The 22,791-nt window shown below is 33.9% G+C and overlaps 1 protein-coding gene across 1 annotated transcript in view; it reads left to right on the top strand.

Annotated features, from left to right (window-relative positions):
- Positions 1-22,791, top strand: part of LOC145690531 (sodium-dependent proline transporter-like) — a 527,499-nt gene that overhangs the window by 470,672 nt on the left and 34,036 nt on the right. Inside the window, exons 9-11 of the mRNA XM_081765492.1 lie at positions 4,772-4,875; positions 9,127-9,364; positions 12,747-12,875. Coding sequence (XP_081621618.1) covers positions 4,772-4,875; positions 9,127-9,364; positions 12,747-12,875 — 471 coding nt within the window. The remainder of the gene's footprint in view (positions 1-4,771; positions 4,876-9,126; positions 9,365-12,746; positions 12,876-22,791) is intronic.

Here is a 22,791-nt window from a genome sequence, read left to right as displayed (position 1 = left end):
AGATAAATGCCTTATACCACAAAATAGGGTTGCTAATTAAATATTGATTTATAAAAAAAGAAAGAAAACAAGATCGTTAGAGCCAGTTATTAGAAAATATATTTTTTCTATTTTCATCGTACAGGAAACTACCCATGTTTTGGGAGTAGGAGGGAAATAAAAGAAACTACAGGAAATACTATGAAAATCTTAAACTAAAATTTGGTGCAGATAAGTTGAACGGTTGGCCTCTAGGCGAGTGCACAGAAAAGTGTAGCGAACGGACGGACGAACAGGTGGACATGTATCAAAAAATAACTTTTTCGGTATTAGGGGCTATAATACGTGTAAATTCGTTGAAATCTCAAATTTGATTTTTTTTTCGATCGCCATAATTTCTTCTCTCATTTGTCACTTCAAAGTAAAAGGAACTCAGAACTACAGATAAGAGACACCTACTTTTACACATAGACATTTATTGATTTAAAACTGTTTTAGTTTGTCATTTCACTTCCAATTGAAAGGTTTTACCATGACTAACGGCATACCAATGACGAGACGGAAGTTTTGAGGAAGTAAATGCATTCAGAAGTCTAGACTACATTACGCCTATCAGCCTGTTTTTACTTTTGCAATTGTTGACAGTTGTAATTTCGTCCAAACGCTACATGAAATAATTCTTGGTTGACGTCATTGTGTTACTATTTTAGTATTGTTCTCTTCAGACTTGGTTGTAGTTTTGTCTTAACGGTTATACATTTTTTCTTTCTTATTTCATCGTTACACATAAGAATAAAATGTTCTGGTGAGTGGATAAATTCGAACCTACGAACATTGAGTTTTCATTCTTCCAACACATTACCAATGGACCAAGCTTTGTCTTCGCGTTAACGCACGGTTACAGGGTTTATTACGATTTAAATAAAATGGCTGGCTGTTAGAGTTTCCTGCCCAAATATTTCGATAAAAATTTTCATTGCTTCGTAGATACGTAGAGCAAAGTTTAGATACACATTTTAGGATAGTGCATTTTAGTGTATATAATAATTTCATGCCAGATAAAAGCTAGATAAGTTTTGATAAAATGTTTCATATGTAGTTCTCAATAATAGGCTTGCTGTTCGGGGTGAAGTTTCAAGGTTCAGCATTGACTAGCAGTTTTTGCTATTAATATCCCTTCTAACAATATTGGCAGTGGACAAAAGTTAGCCCGTGTTGAAGCTTTTTGCTCCTAATTTAATTATTTTACTTTATTATTTAACGAATATATTGAAAATTGTCAGCAGGCACGTATACAGTAATTTATTTCGGAAGGGGCCCGATTTCAATATTAGGATAAATTATAATAAAATTTTAAAAGATAATCCCAAAAATTAGGCTAAATTTACAGAAAAGTTGGGATTTCAGAAGGGGTCCGGACCCCCTGTACCCACCCCTAAATGCGTCCTTGTTTGTCAGTAACGTTTCCTCATTTTGAAACCCTCAAAAACTTCGGATATATAAGGGGAAAAGAGTTATTTTCGATAAAATATCACTTCAAGGAGACGCGACAGTTTTATTGCACATGGTGGTATCCAACGTTCACAAGGGCAAGAATTCCTTCCCTTTTATTCTTTTGCTATTGTGCTCTATCGAAAGGTTAGGTTTGTAAATTATTACTCTTACAAACAAGCGTGATTGGCAGATAGGAATACTGAACAGAACTCCACAGAAATGCATGCTGAACTTACGTTTATAGCTACTCTTTGATGATTTGGCCTCAAGGTCAATCGAGTGGTAATTCAGTTCCGTCTCTGTTCTTGAGCCATGTTCGTATTACTTCGAACAGTTTTGCTAATGAAAAGCATGCCTCGTAATATAACAGACTTCTTTCGCGTAAGAAATCGAAACTCAGTTGGTCACAGCAACTTTTGTTACCTAACCATAACGGCCTAGGGTCGTCTTCAGTAGAATAAAAAATGTTACGTGATATTCCATTCACGAAGGAGGAAAGGTTACTTTAAATATATTTCTTATTCATTTTGTCTACTCTGCTTGTCAGAAATTATATACTTTCTGTTGGGACGGTGCTGAAAAGAGAGGGGGGAATAAAACTTCGTGCCCCCTCATACATTTTAAATTTTGTTACATGGTTGCTCAAATTATTACTAAAGAAAGCACTTAAACCAAGATATCTAAAGTTACATTATGTAAGGGTGGCATATTCAGGAATAATATTAATAATAATAATAATAATAATAATAATAATAATAATAATAATAATAATAATAATAATAAATGTCTTTGGAGAGCCGAAATTATGTGACACGAATCATTATATGTAGAGCTTTAAGATGAGTGGTCATAGGAGAGGAAAAAACAGGGGTTTTCTCTGTCTGACCAACGTAAAGATTATGTGCTGAAGTTAAGAAGCATAATAATTCTACAATAGGTTGCGTTTACGTAGAATATCAGTTACTTCAGTTCTCCTCCTTCGGGCTACTTACCTCATGTGGTAAATTCAAAACAATTTCAATTTAAGACAAATACATGTAAAACTTTTCTGTAATTAAATATATATAGGGGAAATTAAACATTTAATAGGGAAATCTGTTATCAAAGTGTCCAAAAAAGTAGATAGAAGACTATCAAGCGAGAAACATTGTGAAACTTTATAAAATTCTCCAAATTAGAATTAACATTTACTGGAAAACATTCGTTATGCACCAGTGAGCATGTAGTGAGTAGTGAGCACAGGGGAAATTATTACGAAACTGTTTGCAAACAAAAATTAGAGACACTAATGCAAGTGCGAGAACGGCTTTTTTTTTTTTTTTTTTTTTTTGCTATCGTCATGAGTTTTACACATATGTTACAATTTGATTTTTTCCCACATAAAAAATAAATAAAATAACCACAGTAATAAAAATTACAACGGCACTTCCATGGGGTTCGAACCCAATACCTTCGGCATACAGACTAGTTGCTTTAACCAACTGAGCTACTTGTTTCCTTACGTGAACTGAACCTGTTCTACGGTAAAGACGATTTTTCATTACGATTGTGCTAAGAATTCGTCTTTTTCCATAGGTAATTTCCACTATTTGCTCTATCTATACGTTAATACTTAGCATAGATTCATGTATTTGGAGTTCGCTGATAATGCATGTAATAAGACACATTAGAAATGTTGCGTTAAAAGTTTCGTTTGTAGATCTAATCCACGTCTCTCTCAATGACATAGATGTCGCTGCTTCGTGTTGAACTGCAGAATTCCCTCGCGTTCTTGAAAATTTCCCACTTTAGCAGAGTTGGTAATTCTCGAGATTTCTGTCGATTTAATGTTTTTTGCTTCTAATTTATTTATTTTAAGCTAATATCTAACACAAATATTAAAAACGGGTTTGTTATTAACCTGTCCTGCTGGGGAAACCTTCCGAAATTTCGAACATATAAAGAAAATGGAGATATTTTCAAAGAACTTCAGAATAAAGAGACGCGTCATTTATTTTGCTCATGGTAGTACATTTATAAACACACTTTGTATGACTTAAAAGGCCTCGGCCTCCGACAGATTAAATTTGAGAATCATATTGTTCTTTCCTTCAGTATTTTTGAGCGGAGACATATTTTGGACATTATACAATACACAGTACACGGATAAAGAACTGGATTTTCTGTTTAGTAAGCTTAACATGATCAACCCTAGATTAAACTTTTGCAAACTGAAAACGAAAATAATTGTTCTATCTCAGTTTAGTACTTACCATCAACCGGAAAAACAATAAATTCGGTACAAAACTTACAGGAAAGCTACTGCACTGAGAAATATATTCATATTGCCTCAACGCACTTACTAATAAAGAAATTAAATGTGTGAATTTCTTTTTCTTCCATAGGGTTATCAAATTTTCCTGCGATCAGAATGATTTGTTGTAAAATTGAATATTTAGCCTATTTAGGAATAAAGAATGGATTGTTGGAAAAATAGGATACTAAAATACTATTTACAATCAACAATAAACAACTAAACTGTTGTCACCTGAAATCATTCGAAAATTTGGATTTCAATCCTTTTTATCCAAGAATAACTCGAAAATTAGGATATATATTGCATAGAAATACTTTTAAAATGACATTAGTCTACTCCTAATAATCTAGAGATATTATTGATTGCAAAAGCTATTGCATGAATGTTTTATCTTCATCAAGATTACACGACGCAGTCGTGAATATAATGAATCTTATATATACAAAACAAAAATTGATATTAAGTCACGATCAATGAACACACTAATGAAGAAGAAAATAAAAGGCAAAAATATATCAGGTCTTCCTAAATATTTCAGGACAACAAACAATAATCGTGCAAAAGTCAGGATTCTACATTCTTCAGAAAATAACACTGAAAATGGAGTTTTCGAATTTACTTGCATTAAAACAAAGATCCAAAATTGAATATCGACCAAGGAAATTTAGACAAAAAATGAATATCACTTTTGGATAGCTACAATGTAGGCAATAAAGAAAAAAAAATGAAATGCTCAATCTGTAATCGTCAGTTTAATAGAAGCGATTTTTAGATTACAACAACTTTTAAAGTACAGTTTTAAGATAGTCGATGCCCATTTTTCCTCAAGATTTTCAAAACCACTTCATCCTATCTTCATGTTCAAGGTTAGCCGAAATATTGACTAAATTACACAAGATATTGTGAGATAATATTCTTTAATTGGTTTCCTGTCCCTCGTTTGAAAACAAATTTTACTCAATTACTCACTGAGTCGTTATTTGTGAACCCTTATTGTTGCAGGTATGGCGAGCAGCAGCGGGACAGATGTTCTTTTCATTAAGCGTATCAATGGGAGGTCTAATCATGTATAGCAGTTATAATGACTTCCGGAATAATGTCTACAGGTACATGTTTCCTTCTGATCCAAGTAGTCCCTTACAGGTAGGTGAAGGAGCAGAGGTATTCAACTCTATTTACAATGCTTTAAATCAAAAAGTTTACTCTGTCATTTCACATGATAAAAGCATCAAAAACTAAATATTTCACTTCTACTCTCTTATTCCAGTTGTAAAACAGAAACATCGTTAGCACTTATTTTGTTCACACTTATTGCACAATAACATGCAAAGAAAAAAGTCATTTTCTATGTAACAGGTCTTGTGTTTTCCAATCAATATTAGTAATGTCATATTCTTCTTTCATTTCCTTTAATTATGGAAATATGTGAAAATTATGATCACAGAATTTTTGAGCTGACAACCTCTGCTCTTATTAACTGTAGATAAAATATTAAAATAAAATACACCAATGCAACGGAGTTGTATGCATGTTCTTCTCTACGTTTGAAGGCTTTTACTTAAGGCATGAAATGCTTGGTAATTTAGGTAATTAACTTTACGAAGACATAAGGAATGCTACTGAAATAATTTATGTACTGTCAAAAAAGGATACACCAATGTTAAGATTTTACACATTTTCTCTCCAAAACATATTTTTTTATGACAAGTAAGGTAAGTGTTATTAAAATTGTGTCAGAAATGGGTAATAAATTTCGAGGTTTCAGATCGATTCGATCGATCTCTGTTCTTCGTAGAATTGTTTTCTATTTCTTTCTTTAAATAGCTAATACATTTTTCATTTGTTTAAAATAAAACTTTACTGAGAAGGAATTATATTTTTAATCAAATGGACAAAATTAATTTATTTACTATCCTTCATTCATTTTTAACCTTTGAATACATAGATAGTTTATGGCTTCATTTTGGATATTAAATGAGTGTTCTTGGTTTTTGTTTAAGATTAAATAACTTTGAGGAAATAGCAAGAAAGAAAAATCACAACATTACAAGAAAAGAGAACATTTGAAACTCTCGGTGAGAGCAAAGGTTCTGAAGAAAGAAAGAAAAAAAAACTATCGAAATGTTTATTGTAAAGTCTACGGGTCAATTTGATCACAACATGCATTCTGGGATAGTTATATTAGTAACACCAAATCAATAGCTTAAAACATTTTTACAATTTCACAAAACAGTACATGAGGGAAAAAGGTGAATAAATCATTTACGTTATTGGTAATAGAAATAGCGCCAGTTATCATCATTCTTGTGTAATAAATGTGTATCAATTGATTGATTTTTGTTTGCTTGTTTGTTGTAGTATAAAAAATGTAGACTAGGAGTAAACTTTTATTATCATATTCCAAATGATTAATAATTGGATCTAACCTAAATGCTAGTATCTATGATTTCATTTTGTCCAAAGGAACTCTTACTACAAGCTGCTACAACCTTAAAAGAATATCTATACGGTATAGTGCAGCAAAATCAAGTTTAGAAACACTTTTGAAAATAATAATATCATGGTTTACAATTTTTTTTAAATGGTACAAAGTTCTGCTTAAAATCTATCTCTCTTCTTGCTTATTTCTTTACCTATAGTCTTCCCATTAGTTTCAAGAATTAGATAATTATTTGTAAAGAGTAGTGTCAATCTTTAATTTTGAGATATAAGAATAGCATACGTTTGCAAGAAAAAATTCATATCTCATTAAAAGAAATAAAAATATCCTAAACAAAAGCTGATGGTTAAGAAAAGCACAATTATTAGATTCGGAATACAAGCTATTTTGATTTAGAATAGAGGAATACCAGATTCAGTTCACTCTCAGAATAGACCATTTTCATACGAATTTACTTAAGAAAGTACAATTTGCTCTCTCAAAATAAAATACCAAATAGACAAGATTAGTAGAAGACATGGTGCCTCTTATCATGTTGCACGGTCATAGGCTGTCCCGGTATGATGTCACCCATAGACTCATGAAGCACGCAGAAATTTTGTCCTCTGCTCTTTCCTACTTAAAGGACAGATCCTCTTTGTTGCGTGAGAAACTCTGCAGCAAATTATTACTTGTAGCAAGTTAAAGTTACAAAGTAAAATACAATTTTGTCACTTGCATGCGGAATCAAACTGGACTAACTATATGTATTTTCTACATAGAAGAATAGTCTGTAGTAATGTTACAATAACTTTTCTTTTGTTTCTGACCTTTTTTTCTTTACGCACGGTCTTCAAATTGTTTTTCTTTACATGGATCTTTAACAATTTCAAATTAACTGAAGGTATGGCGTCTTTTTTTTCATATTTTTTGTTTTTGTTTTAGCTTTATAACAAGAGGAAGTATTAATATTTCATATTTTAGATCTCTTTGGAATTCACTGGAAACAAAGTACTCCAAATTTACTTTACAAAAATGTGGATTCCATTTTGAAACACGCGTACAAAATTGAACCCACTGTCTTCATAATTTCGCTTGGTACTTTTTTTAAAATTCTTTTTCAAGATTGTCTTCATCAAACTATTGTTACATACTTCAACAATTCTACTTTGTGTCCGACATATTATTATTGAAAAATTATTGCAAGTGCTGCAGAAGCCAAATAATTAAAAATTAAATTTAAATATTCACACCACTTAAAACAAGCATATTTCACATTCGATCATCGAGATTCCACATGTGAATATAAAAGATGCGTTTCGGGAAAAAAAATAATGATGATAAATAAAATATAACACACTAAAGTTAGATAAATTCATTACATTAAAAAAGTGAATTCGGTTTCACATCGTGAAATTACGGTAGACTTCCAAACTATATGAATTTAATATTGTAATGAGCGTGGTAGAGCTATAACTTTAGGAAACGATCGGAGAGATATAACCAGTTCATCGGACGCTGAATTCACATCGGAAGCAATTTTTCGCTACCACTATTACTGTATAGAAATCAATATTGATACCGGAATTTAAGCCAATGCTTACTAATTCCAGCTTCAGTAGAATAATAAAGCAGGAATGAAATCTATTCTTGGATTTGGAATCCATACCGCAAAACTCTTGTCGCCTTCTACTGTCGTTTTTGCTCTATGGGAAGCAATATTAGAATTGCAAGTGGTATTTAATTTCTATCACTTTTGATCGCAATAGAGGAATGAAGTCGGAAATCGAACATATAATTGAGGTACTGATTTTATTTTGTAAAAAACTTGGTTCTCGGTATCTATTACCACTTTACGCTATGGCAATCAGTGTTGAAACCGGAAACCGTAGATTTCCATCATTACCGGTTTGAATATGGGGAGGAATGTCTTGAAGAAAGTTATTCTTGGGACGCTCCGTCCATATCAAACAGCCGTTTCCCGCTATATCTCTCCGTTTTTGTGTGTAACAATCAACGTTCAAACTAGAAATGGCTAATTTCTACCACTCCCGGTTTGAATAGAGGGTTAACGGGAAGAGTTAACCTATCGTTGGAACACTGAATCGTTTCCAAGAAACTACTTGTTGCTATCACTTATCGTTTTTGCTCTATGAAGATCAATATTAAATCCGGAAACAGTAGTAAATTTCTACCACTTTCTCTTTTAATAGAGTGATGGGAATAATGATAATATCTTCACTTGAGACGTTGAATCAATTCCAAAGACTGATTGTCCCTATCTGTTATCGTTTCTGTTCTATGACGGTGAAAGCTGGAACCGAAAATGGTTAATTTCTACCACTTTTGATTTGTATGAAGTATTAGCGGAGTAAACGGAACCTATTCTTGGGACGCTGAATCGATTACAAAAAATTGCTTCTCGGTATCTATCGACAGACAGGCACACGGACATAGCCAGTCTATAAGACTTCCTATACTTATGCATACAATAGTTTGGAAGTGTAAAAATGGGAATAATCAAGAAAATTTCACAAGTTTTCATTAAAATGAACACTTGAAAAATTCTGCTAACTTACGATATAGAATCACTATAGTTTTCTTTCCAGCCCACGTAAAAGGATTTGCAAAATACTACCTCATAAGCTTGTTAACATCATTCTTTGCACCCTCTCAAGAATCTCCCAAGCATTGGGTCTATGGATGGCGTCATGCGAACTGCGCACGACTTCTCCCGAACGAAAATCGAAGTTGTTTTGAGACAACCTACCCTCTTGTAATCTTGGCAAATAGGTTAGATAGTGTTAGTGATATTCCGAAATTTGTTTTGAAACATATTAATTTTGATTTTACAGTCTCCTCAATTTTATGCTCTGGACATAAGTTCCTTTGGACCACTTCCTTCTCACTACTCTATGTGCACTGTTTTTCTTTTCAGAGATGCGATGGTTGTGAGTGTATTGGACACAATTACGAGTATAATCTCTGGTATGGTTACCTTTTCTATTCTTGGTGCCATGGCACATGATTTAGGTGTGCCTATTGATGATGTGGTAAAGGAAGGACCAGGGTTAGCTTTTGTAGCTTATCCAGAAGCTCTGCTTCGTTTACCAGTGCCGCAGTTATGGTCCGTGTTATTCTTCTTGATGTTATTTGTTTTAGGATTGGACAGCGAAGTAAGTTTCTTATCTAGATTGAAAGTGAAAATAACAATGCAACTTTAAAAACATAAAACAACTTTATTTTAATAAAATTTAGGGGTTTATTCGTAACATTAAGAGTTATAGTAACAGTACAAATAAACGAATTAGATTTAAACAGTTACTTTTTTCAGTCGTCAGAAATGAATTACAAAAGACCTCTAAAATTAGTTTTCACCCAATCTTATATGTCTTTAAGAGTAAGATTAGTTTAAAAATAATACGAGTATATCTTTATTATTTATTTTGGGTGTCGAAGTTTCGACGTATTTTAACTATAAGATATTCTGGGGTGAATTACGTAAAATCGTTTCTTTTGAAAATAATCTATATAATCTTATTTGACAGTTCGATGAAAATGTTGATCTTGTGTGCAACGAATCAACTCTTTGAAAATATAAATAAGATGAGAGAATAATGGTTTAACGTCTTGTCTTTTCAACATGACAAAGCTTACTAAATTAGATTGTATTGCATTGCTTGACGCATTTAGATTGCATTTACATCAACACTGTAAACATATGGTTAAGGATTTGTTTAGACAAATAGAAAATCTGTCAGATAATACATGCAAAAGGATTTATAGAAAAATCATCAAATAAGATGTCTATTACTCTATTCTTTGAAGTAAAGTTTCTTGTATACTACCTAGATTATAAAGTAACTAAGGTCCTAATTTATAGAAATTGAAAAATGTTTAATGTCTCTGATCAGAAAGTTTCTAGGACAAAATTCTATTATAGACGAGGTAATCAATGGCTAATTTCGAAGTCTTGAAAGCTCTGGGCTTGCACCTATGAACTTAAGAGCTATACTATAAAAATGTACACACTGAATCTTACACCCAAATTATACAATATGAATCTAGAAATGACTTACCTGATTATTTTCCACTTGTTATTTTGCAACTTACATTCGAGCACAATTTGTGTCCATCATCAGAGCTTTTCTTTATCGGGAAAGAAATAAATAGGTGGTTTAGACTGAAGATAAATTCCATGTTCAATACATACATATAGGGCTTTATATGCAGAATAATCATATAAGCTATTTTCACGAGAAAAATATGTAAACTTCCATGTTTTATTTTTTCAATATAATTCACTTAATAAATACAGTTAATATGAATAATTTCTATTCACTAATCTTACAGTGATATTGCATGGAAAATCGTCGGTTTCAGTATAGAAAACAGTGCATAAGGAAACTTAAGTTCAAGAAGTTTTACTCCTTATACCCACATCAGAACTAATGCACCAGAAATATTTTTTCTAAAGTATGAACAATCTCATGAGATTCAGTAACATAAAATATAAGATATTTTATATAAACAAAGAGTATTGGAATATCCTTTGTGTAGAAAAATTAAGTTAATGATAGCATATTAACGGAAAAATAATGTTAGTTTAGAGATATAAGTGGAACTTCAATTTCAAACGTACACATCCTTTATTTTTCTCAGTACCTTGTACGAGTTGACTCTCATCTCGTTTTTGTTAAAATACAAAAGATCCAAAGAAGACAAGTAAACACAAATCACCAATTTTTATTTCAGTATGTAAAGTTCACCGTGAGTAAACAAATATAAATAATACGGTGAAAATGGTTTCAATACCTTTAAAATAATAAATAAATAAATAAATAAAGTAACTACTGGCATCAACCTATAGCAAGAGGGCTCTACTAATGAGAGGGTGTTCTTCACATTCATTACATGCAATATTAAATTTTATTCGCATAATAAATAAATCATTTCCACATATGCATTAAAACCTTAGCTGGATTGCTTTTTTCACATTAGCATCCAATGACAACAAAATGAATTTCCTCCCTCTAATTTCTTTTGACCACTTTCATTTTACAAACTTTTATATTTTAAGAAATTGGTTTATATACATAGAAACATTAAAGTTCCTAATTCATAACGCATATTTTGAATTGATCAATATTGATTAGTGAGTAATCGTCATAAATTCTAAAATTTAATTTAGGGACAGAAAAGTTAAGAAAAACGAAAGAATAGTCAAATCTACATCGATAAGAAAGAAGATTCGCATAAGTCATAACTATGAAACGGAAGTTTTGACAAACTCTGTAAATTTAAGCAAATATCCTTTATAACTGTTTGATTAGTTTCGAACCAGCTAGTACGTCTCATGTAAAACTGTTCATTTTCAGTATACGACCAACCCTAACGAAAGATTTCTTTTTCACTAGTAATTCGCTTTTATTAAAAGTTAATACTAAATTCAGCTTTTTCAGGCTATTTATCAGGCATCCTTGTTTCATTCTCCCTTCCCTTTTGGGTTGCACTCCACCAAGAATGTAAGAAGAATGTTGTTATATGAACTAAGAATGTTGTTATATGAACTCACTTTTGCTCCTTTAAATTCTTATAGGTCGTTCAAAAAATAATATTGAGCGTCGAATTTTTGCTGACAACTGTCAGCATTTTCAAGACCAAGGTAAGGAATAGGAGTATAGAAATTAAATATTTACACTCAAAAGCAAAAACAATTTTGTTGCTCCACAGGTTATACATCTCAAATCTTTTTTCCTCTTTTTCAGTGAATGGTGGAGACACCAAAGGTGTTAGTGAGGTTATTCCAACTTGTGTCTATAGTACCCTTGGCCAACTTTAATTTCAGTACCTTCACTTCATAATTTGTAGAAAGATAGGCATATGAGGCTTTTTCCATTCGAACGAAGGTGCCAAAAATTAAATTTGGACATGCATACTCGAAACAGAAGTTGGAATTACGTCACTGACACCTTCACTGTCTACACCAACCACTAAAGAAAATGAAGAAGAAGAAAGTGTAAAATGTGTATTCTATGGAATAACGAGATGTTTATATATTTGAGTGTAAACATTTAATTATCCCTACCTAAATACTGATCCTTACCTTGGTCTTGAAACACTGTCAGTTGTCTGCGAAAATTCAACGCTCAACGCTATTTTTTTGAATGATTTACAAGAAATTAGAGGAGCAAAATTCCTCTCTATTAATTTATATTAGGATATTAGGAGTATCATTAAGTATATTGATAAGATCGCTCTCCAAGCGGTTCACATTACAACAGATAATAGCTGTAAAGCGTTCAGTTTGCCGTCATATTGGAATGTAGGGTCACTAATCAAAACGTATTTATGCTGTAAGAATATTGCAACTTATGCGGATCTAATGAAACCGTTCTTGTGACATACTTCCCAAGTCAGAATGTTTTCATTTGTACCAGTTTTTAATTTGTTCTTGACACTTCAGAAGTGTTTTAAATATTTCTCACTTTGATATTGTTGTATTTCTTTTAATTGCTGGTATTATACTTCTCTATCTGATCTTTTCTCTTGTAACAGTTTGCCTTGTTGGAGAACGTATTGACCAGTGTTTCGGACGAATTCACAATACTTAGAAATCAAAAATTAGCCTTCTGTGTTGTGACATCAATAGCCTGTTATTTCATTGGATTGCCTTGTGTAACTTATGTAAGTATTCTATTATTATTATTATTATTATTATTATTATTATTATTATTATTATTATTATTATTATTATTATTATTATTATTATTAATGAATTTTATCTTTCTATAGACTTTCAATTAATCAGGTAATACCTTTCGAGGAAAAATTAATATTTATGTTCCCTCTTTGTTTAACCTATGTTAAATTTTAGCTTAAGCAATAAAATTTATTATAATTTTCAAAATAAATAAATAAAAATGAAAGAACATATTTTATAACTGAAGTTCACAGAGTTCTGAAAAGTAACGATGTGAGAATTTCGTTCCTATTTTAGTTATTTTAGCTTTTGAAATCTCATGTTCAACTTAATGACACTTTTGAATCAGTCTCCATGGATCAGTCTTATCACTGAATAGACAGAGAACTAGAATACATTTCTTTTTAGTTTAAGGTCTCACAATTTGCTTCGAGGTTAAGAGAAACTATGATGATGATAATGAACGAAACGATGGAATGAGGAAAGTGAGAGGAAAGGGAAGAACCCTGAAAAATCCACATACACGGTGTTTGTCTACCACAACATTTCACTTGAGATGAACTGAAATTGAAGCAGAAACCCCTCTGATCAGAAGTGAGCGCTCTACCACTGTGTCACCACGGCCGCAGATGGAGTATTGGAATACAATTGTATTTAGAATAAACTAAAATAAATCAACATTTTAATGCAATGCAATGTAATGGCACATATCGAACAAGTTTCTCCTGCCATTTCCAGAAACATTTCTGAAATTAAACTACGTACATACTGTTTTATGGTTCGATCTCAACTCATTCTATCTAATAAGTTAATTTCACCGGAAGTGGCCTGTCAACTAGTTGCTCATGTGTATATATATATGAGACATATATGAGGACTTTTGCACCACCCTGTACACACACACACACACACATATATATATATATATATATATATATATCGGGATTGGACAAAAAATCTAAAACATTTGCAAAAGTGTGAAAATCATACCTAATATGGTGTGGGGCTTCCTTTTGCGTCCAAAACAGCTTGGATCCGACGTGGAATGGACGTATACAGCATTTGAATCGTGGTGTGTAGAATTTTGTACCATTATCCCTCCAAAAATGCTCCAGTCACTTAAGGGATGCTGGTGGAGGATAATGAGACCGATCACGCCTTTCTAACTCAGACCACAATGGCTCAATGATGTTCAGATCTGGTGATTGTGGGACCCAGGTGAGGTGTGATAGCTCCTGGTCATGCTCCTCAAACCATGATTTCACCGTTTTTGCAGAGTGACAGGGTGCCAAATCATCTTGGTAGATGCCATCACCATCAGGGAACAATATTTGGGCCATGGGTAGAACCTGGTCTCCCAAAATGGTCTCATACGCCTTAGCATTCATCATTCCATGCAGGGCTATGATGAGACCTGCAGAAAACCATGATATCACTGCCCATACTGTAACAGAACCACCCCCATGCTTTACAGTTGGAAGCAAACAGTCTGTATCATAGGCCTGCGATGGTGTTCTCCATAAGTAAACACGACCGGTTGTTGGAAACAAAGTGAAGGTCGATTCATCGGACCACATTACGTGTTTCCACTGCTCATTATTCCACGCCTTGTGGTCCTTGCACCACTGCATACGCCTCTTCGTATTTACTGCTGTGACCAGGGATTTGGCGATAGCGGCCCTGCCATGAATTTTCATTTTATGAAGTTCCCGTCGCACTGTTTTCGATTAAACCGGGTTCTGTAGCCCGGAATTGAGTTCAGACGTAATTTTCATTATAGAGGTCTTCTTTTTAGCTGCTACAATCCGTTTTAATGCCCTCTGGTCCCTATCTGACAGGATTGTCTTTCGACCACTGTTGTGCTTTGCAGACGTCGTTTGCCCATGAATTGTGTATGCTCTCGTGACATTGGATACAGTGCCTTTCGATACCCCCACAATGTTCGCCACTGTTGCCACTGAAGCTCCAACCAGACGGGCACCAACGATCATGCCTCTTTGGAAGTCTGTCAGGTCGCCCATTTTACCGCACCACTTTCACACCACGGCACTCACAGGTGAACTGGTTACCTCCTGACGGAAGAGGAAGGTCCACATGACACATTGAAAACAAAAAACGATCGGCAACCGCAACACGTGTTGTACAGTGGAGGGCCCAACTTATGTGTCCTGTATGAAACGTTTTTAGATTTTTTGCCCCCCCTCCCCCCCTGCATATATATGAGATGGTGCGAAAGTACTCACCCTAATTTCCTGAAGTTTGTAACTTTCTTTGAAAATGAAAAAAAAAAAGTTCTGTTCTTTGATTACATTTATTAAGACGTTTACATTTTATGTCATAAGTAGACTTCGGATCGATATGCACTAAAGAACGGCAAAATATGCATGCAAATATGCGCTAAAAATGACGAAAATATGCACTGAAAATATGCAAATATGCACTAAAATTTGTAAATATGCACCATTCAAAAGCTAAAGTTAAATGAGGAAAAAGAAAAAAAGGTTTATTACATGACCTATATCTGGTGTATAACTATGATGCATTCATGCTACAATACACAACTATGTAGTTTTCCGTGTTTTCTGGCAAAACCCTGAATTTATGTCAAAACATTGCTGTATATGGAAAATGTTCCCTCCGTGTCACGGGTCGCTAAGAGACTATTTCAAAGAAACAATGTTACTTGCCGATAAATCTGAAACTCGTGCGTCGTTGTTCCCATAAACACTTTATTTACTTTAGACAAGGATTTTATGCCAGGATTTTTCGCATCTATTGACTGTGCGTTTCGAAAAAATGCTTGTTCGATTGGTTTTGGTGGTGTCTGTTTCGTTGCTGAATCAAACAGCTCAAATGCACTACAAAATCCTAATCATCGCTCTTCTAATCTCGTTACGATCTTCGAAATCAAACTGAAATGAGTATTGATAAACGCAAGGTCACTTTTAAAGTTTTCAGCTCCGCAAGCGTCCACGGCTTCTTGAATAAATTTGGTTTCTTCGGGTTCAAACAGCTCACAATCTGTATGTGAAATTTAAAATATACATCTACTTATATATATATATATATATATATATATATATATATATATATATATATATATATATATATATATATATAAATTTGCAAATATAAAAATGCGCCAAGTATCTGTCAATAAAGAATAAATATACTCAGAGAAGTAAATAAACATTTCTGGCATAAGCATATAATAAAACCTACCTAGCGAAATTGAACAGAACTCTCGAAAATTTCCATTAATGGTTTTAAAGTTAACGAAGATAGATGTATGTTTTAAAAAAATTAAGTGATGTGCATACACATAACGGATGTAGCGAGATAAAATAAAATGGTATACATTGGCCTACCGTATTCAATTACAGTAATTCTTTGTGCTACGAATTAATACACATAAAACTTACAATAAATAAACAAAAAAAGAGCCTACCTACGGTTTCAAAGGCCAAGAGAGAAAGTAGAGCTCTTTTCAGCGCTTTTCCCTCTACTGTTGGCTCCCTTTTGAACTATTGTGTATATTATGCTCCTTGTTCCATGTCTCTAAACCAGCTAGAGAACGAGTTATTGGTATCTGGAAATTACTATGTGAATAGCACTTCGTTAAAAAAGTCGCACGGTATCTAGGGCCTTATATGGCGATGGACTAAAGGTTAAATATGAGGGCAACAAGCAAGCCCGCAACTAGAGGGGGGCTAGGGGGTCTGGCACAGCTAAACTTTTCGTGGCCCCTCCAGACCTCAATACAAAAAACATAATTTAGATATTTGTAAGATAATTTTGATGACTTGACCCCCTAACATATTCATGCCCCCCCCCCAAAAAAAAAACCTCTGTGGCTGGTTTCGGGTCTTGTAACAAGTAAACGAAGACCTTTACAGAAAACGTAGTTCATATATCTAGCCTTTTACAAAATGTCGAAAAATTTTCTAAATGCTTGAAAATTCCGGTTACATTCCGGAATTTAAACTTTCCATTAAAAATATATTTTAACATCTGTTCTTCGCAATACAGGTTTCGCCTAATCAAGAGAATTTAACCATGTTCTTTTACCTTTAAATTCATGGGACCGTGAAATATCTCCGTTTAAAATAAATTTCCGTCTAATAAGAGACCTGTTGAAGGCAGTTTTTACTGTATTAAAAACCTGTATTCAAAAATCTTATGTTACTGTTTAAAAGAAAATAAATCCACTTGAAATTACTTTTTGTATCCAATTATGTGTAAATCCCAAAATATTTTCTTCTAGCGTAACATTGGCCGTTTCAAACAGTAATAATTTGCAATGTATAATATCGATACTTTAAAATGGAATAAAGTGATTTGAGCAAGACATGGAGCATGAATGGGAAGAAGGTAAAGTTATCGAAAACATAACAGAAGACTTAGTAGAAGAGTCACGTTTCGAGAAACCGAGGTGCGTATCAAAGCAACACAAGCTTATATTTAAATATTCTCGTACACTCCTTAAAGGAAAACTTGGGAATTTATCTCCTTATGTCAGAAATTAACTGCTGTGACAAGTTTTAGATTTTGTAAAGCAAATATTTTAATTAATTTAGAGCTCATTTCCAAAGGGTTGTTCATTTCTTCCTGAAATACATTCTTCAACTGTTTCTTTAGGATGAACTCTGTCGAGTATTTAAAAAAAAGCCACATCTGAGTTGTTTCACAGTTGTATAAACTCCTTATTAGGCTTGAAACTGATATGAAAATATAAGAAGGCCAAACAATTGAGCGCTACTGACGTTTGAGCTTTTGCTCTCGAAAATAATAGAAATGTCCTCTTCTGAAATCAAGCTTGCTTACTTTGAAAATATTACTTGTTTAGCATACACTTTGCATCATATATTTTCTTCTTGAATTGTTAACGTCTCTCAACTTCAGTCCACTGTTTCAGAAGATTTTTCGAGCCCATTTACTTGTAGTGCGACATCTCTGTCCAATTTTTGTCCATTTTTGTTCACCCAAGAAAACTATTTGTACCATTCAAATTAACAAAGGAGGGCCATTTAGGGATGCGCACGATACAAGATTTGTGGCTGTCTCGTCTCGAAAATGTGCTGTAAAAGTGATGTCTCGAGTCGAAAATGTATACTTCTCTATTGGAAGAGCCGTGTCTCGACTCGAATTTTGTCAGGAAAATCCTGTTTCGACTCGTCACGTGCGCATCCCTTGCCATTTCAAAAATTCGGCCACTTCCATCACCTGTAGGGTGACATCTTCAAATGCGAATCTTAGCTAGCTCAGAATTTTATCCAATTTTTGTCCATCTTTGTCCACCCAAGAACAAATTTTGTACCATTCAAATTAACAAAGGAGGGACTTTCAAAATTTGTTCACTTCGATCACCTGTAGTGCGACATCTTCAAATTTGAATTTTAACTATCTCAGAATTTTATCTAATTCTTGTCCATTTCTGTCCACCCCAGAAAAATGTACAATTCAAATAAACGAGGGAGGGTCATTTCAAATTTGGCCACTTCGATTACCTGTAGTGCGATATCTTTAAATTCGAATTTAACAAACTTAAAATTTTGTTCAATTTTTGTGCATTCATGTACCACCAACAAAACAATGTGTACCATGAAAATAAACGAGGGAGGGTAATTTCAAAAATTGACCACTTCGATTACGAGCAGTGCGACATCTTCAAATTCGAATTTTAATTAGCTCAGAATTTATCCAATTTCCGTACATTTTTGTACCATAAAAATTTGTACCATTCAAATTAACAAAGGAGGACCAGTTCAAAATTTTGGACACTTCGATCATCAGGAGCGTGATATCTTTAAATTAGAATTCTATCTACCTTAGAATTTTCCCTATTTTTTGTAAGTTTTTGTACCACCAAGATAGTTGAAATTCGAATTTGAAAATGTCTCACTACAGGTGATCTAAGTAGTCAAATTTTTAAATGACATTCCCTGGTTTATTTCAATAGTACATAATTCATTCTTCGTGGTACAAAAATGTTCAAAAATTCGACATAATTCTGAGCTAATTAAAATTCGAATTTGAAGCTTTCGCGCTACAGGTGATCGAAATGGCCGAATTTATTGAAATGGCTCTTCCTCGTTTATTTGAATGGTACATTTTTTTGTGATAAAAATTGGACAAGATGTAATCGATGTGGACAAATTTCGAAATGACCCTCTCTCGTTTATTTAAATGGTACAAATTTCTTTGTTGGGTGTACAAAAATGGACAAAATTCTGAGCTAGTTAAAATTCGAATTTGAAGATGCACATCAAGGGATCGAAGTAGCCGAAAATTGGAAATGTTCCTCCCTCGTTTATTTTGAATGGTACAATTATTTTTTCTCGGGCGGACAAAAATGGACAAAAATTGAACAAAATTCTGAGCAAGTTAAAATTCGAATTTGAAGATGTTAAACTACAGGTGATCGAAGTGGCCGAAATTTTGGAATGGTCCTATTTTGTTAATTTGAATTGTACCAAATTTTTTCTTGGTTGGATAAAAATGGGCAAAAGGTGGACAAAATTCTGAGTTAGTTAAAATTCGAATTTGAAGATGTCGCACTACAACTAAATGGACCCAGATTTTTCTTTTGGTATTCCTACAGCCACACGACCACATAATTTCAAATCCACACACACACAAAAGTATCAACTTTAACTGCCGAGATAAATGACGTAGAAATTTTGTTGTAGGTGATTTGACATCGTTATTTATATCTTCTTCCAAAAAGCTGACATTCATGCATCATTGCTAGTAGGATGAATCACCTAACCTTTTGTTATTCTTCTTTCACATGACCTTGGAAGATATTCTAAACCTACAATAATGAACCATTTAAAGATTTTGAGTATATTAGAAACTTGAAATTCCACTTATAAAGAAAGTTGTCGAACGTTAAAAATTATCAATTTGTTCGTTCCTTTAAATATGCATTTATATGCAATAACGACATAAACATGCACTAACCTCCGAAATATGCAAATATATGCACTATAAAACTCTGCTATTTTGCCCCAAAACAGCTGAATCGAATTTCTGTTTAAAGAGCATACCAATATCGCATCAGGAATAAAACATGCAAATATGCAAAAATCCGAAGTCTAGTCATAAGTCGAAAAGATAATACTGGCCAAGTGCTCACCACCAGAATTGATCCTCAATAGGGCTCGTTTCACAACACTTTCCATTACTTTTCTTAAAACGTCTGACGCAGGGGTGGATTACGGTTTCTGGTGCCCCTAGGCACTCTGACATAAGGCGCTCTCTCCCTAACATACACCTACGCACTTCTCATAAAACACTAGCACAACCATGTTTAAAATATTTACACACCAGTATACAAAAAGTCCGTTCATTATATTATATAAAACAAATGTTTATGACTCTGAATCGTAGTGGTTATAGGCTGCATCTTTACATGTCATAATATGGACGGTAACACTCTTTTTGTCTTTAAACATCAACAGGTACTGTAAATAGTACGATATTTGTTACAGAGTAAAACACTTCTTCCTGACTTCAGCGTCTTCAAATAAACTAACAACTGGTTCAAAATCTATTTTTCTTAACAGTTCATGTTTAATACACATTTTACTAAGAGCTGAAAGTTTTTTGTTGTGCATTCTGGACCGTAAATGATTCTTAACGATGCATTTTAACACACAAAGAAATATTTTCCCTGAACAGTTCGAATTTGGCGCAGATACAAACATTCATAGGTAAATATCTACACTGGGAAAGATGGTTTTGAGTTTCTTTGTCCGAATGCACTTCAACATTTCAGATGCAGTTTTGATAGCTACACCACACGCTTTCAAGTGAGCTTTGAAATGAATACATTCATTCGAAAAACTGTCACGTGAGTCATCTGTATGATAGAGAAGAGAACCAATGCATTCGCTTTTGCTCGAATAGTTTCACAGTCCACACTATCCAGTTTTGCGAGGAAATTAAATTTTTCATTTATCATGTATGTTTTTTTCCTTCTGCACAATTCAGAGATAATGGAATCCACAATTGCGCTAAATGTCTCCATACGAAATCGTTCTCTTCTTGTAAACACGTGTTCTCCCTCTTTTGTTTCATCGGGAGCAGTTTTCCTACTTTTCTTGCATCCCTTATCATGCAGATATTCTTGACATCCATATTCTTTGCTTCCTCTTCGTATGCATCGAAATCTATACGAACAATTTGCAAATATGCCTCAAATACTGCAATTAGTTCTGTTGCTTCACTCACATCAATATCTGTCGTTTGTAGTTTTTATTGGCTGCATCGAATCGCTCTATAATCTTTGCTCAGATAGTACACATCAATGCTGACTCTTAACTGTTATAATTTTTGCCAGTAATCATCAGCATCACTATGAGTTTGTGATTTTTCATTGTTGTCGTATGCAATTTGCTCCAGAGCTGCATACATTTCACTGTAGATTTTGGAAAGTGCTTTACACGCATCTGCCCTTGCTGATCAACGAGTTGCTGATAAGCTTTTCAGAACAGTTGACCCTGGTTTCAAATGTTTTAGTAGAATTGCCCGCAGTAAACCAAAACCCGAAATAGCGTCACGACAAAAGTCAGCGGCACAAGTTCCTACAAGATTTAGGGAATGCGCAAAACAGGGTGTGTATTCTTCCAAAGGACTAACATATTTAATTCTTGCCTATAATCCAGCGTAAGCTCCTGACATATTGTTAGCATTATCATAGCTTTGTCCCCTACAGTGTTTTATAGCAAATCGAAGATTTAGAATTTCTGTCAGTACGACTTATGTTAACTTCTCAGATTTGTGTCCTGAGTGCTCAACAAACGTAATAAACCTTTCTGCTGTTTCACTATTTCGAAGAACATAGCGAATCACGAAAGTGAGCTCATCTATATGTGCAATATCAGATGCGGAATCAACAATGATGGAGTAATACATGGATTCTTTCAACTCTTTCACAATTTCTTCAGTTAATTTGTCTTCCAAAAGTTGGATGAATTTATCGAATATGATCGAACTCAAATAGGAAGGAATTCCTCTTCCAGCATTACCATTACCAGGTAACACTGTCTCTTTCTTTGTTATGCGGGTGTACTTGAAACAAACATTGCAATGCAGTGCTATCTACAATCCTTTTAAAAGTCCAAGTCGACAGCGCCCTCTGTTTATTTTTTTTTAATCTGCTAGAGAACAGAAACGAAGCGAATACGATGTGCGTATACAGGTGGGCTCTTCAGTAAATGAAATCAGTGCCTTATTATCACCAAAACTACACAGCACGTTTAAGAAACAAAGTGCAAGTGCAATATTAGATTAGCGCTTTATTCTAAAATTATAAAATAAGCCCATCAAGTGATTTTTGTAAACAAAGACCGATTTCTCCATAACTGATTTTTAAATATATTTTTCTTGGGCACTCCTTCAGCGCTGGCGCCCTGGGCACGTGCCTACTGTGCCTGTGCGTTAATCGGCCACTGGTCTGACGATAAATTCTTCACTTATTAGATAGTCTTCTTTAGGGCCACCAAGGTCTTAGGCTTGTTCCTGTAGACCCTTGACTTCAAAAGTCCCAAACAAAAAAGTCTGGAACTGTCAAATCGGCCGATCTTATGTGCTAATTTAAATCACCAAAACGAGAGATTAAGCGACTGAAAACGCTTGCTTCAAAATATTCATTGTTGCTCATGCTGTGTGCACGGTTGCACCGTCCTGCTATAACCACGTGTTACTCAAACCCAATTTGTCAATTTGTGGCAGCAAGAATTTATTGATCATGGTTCTGTAATGCGCACTAGTGACAGGTCACAGTGTTGTGAACACCGTGCTCAAAGAAATAGGGACCAATGACTTTTTCTCCCTAGCGCTTCAGTAGTAGGCCCCCCCGTATGGCCAGCCGAGTCAGCAAAATTTTTCGTGACG

Source organism: Thermobia domestica, chromosome 7, assembly GCF_964235325.1.
Source record: "Thermobia domestica chromosome 7, izTheDome1.hap1.1, whole genome shotgun sequence".
NCBI classification, from domain to species: domain Eukaryota; kingdom Metazoa; phylum Arthropoda; class Insecta; order Zygentoma; family Lepismatidae; genus Thermobia; species Thermobia domestica.
Note: the sequence above shows the minus strand (reverse complement) of the source record. Positions and strands in the feature narration are given on the sequence as shown.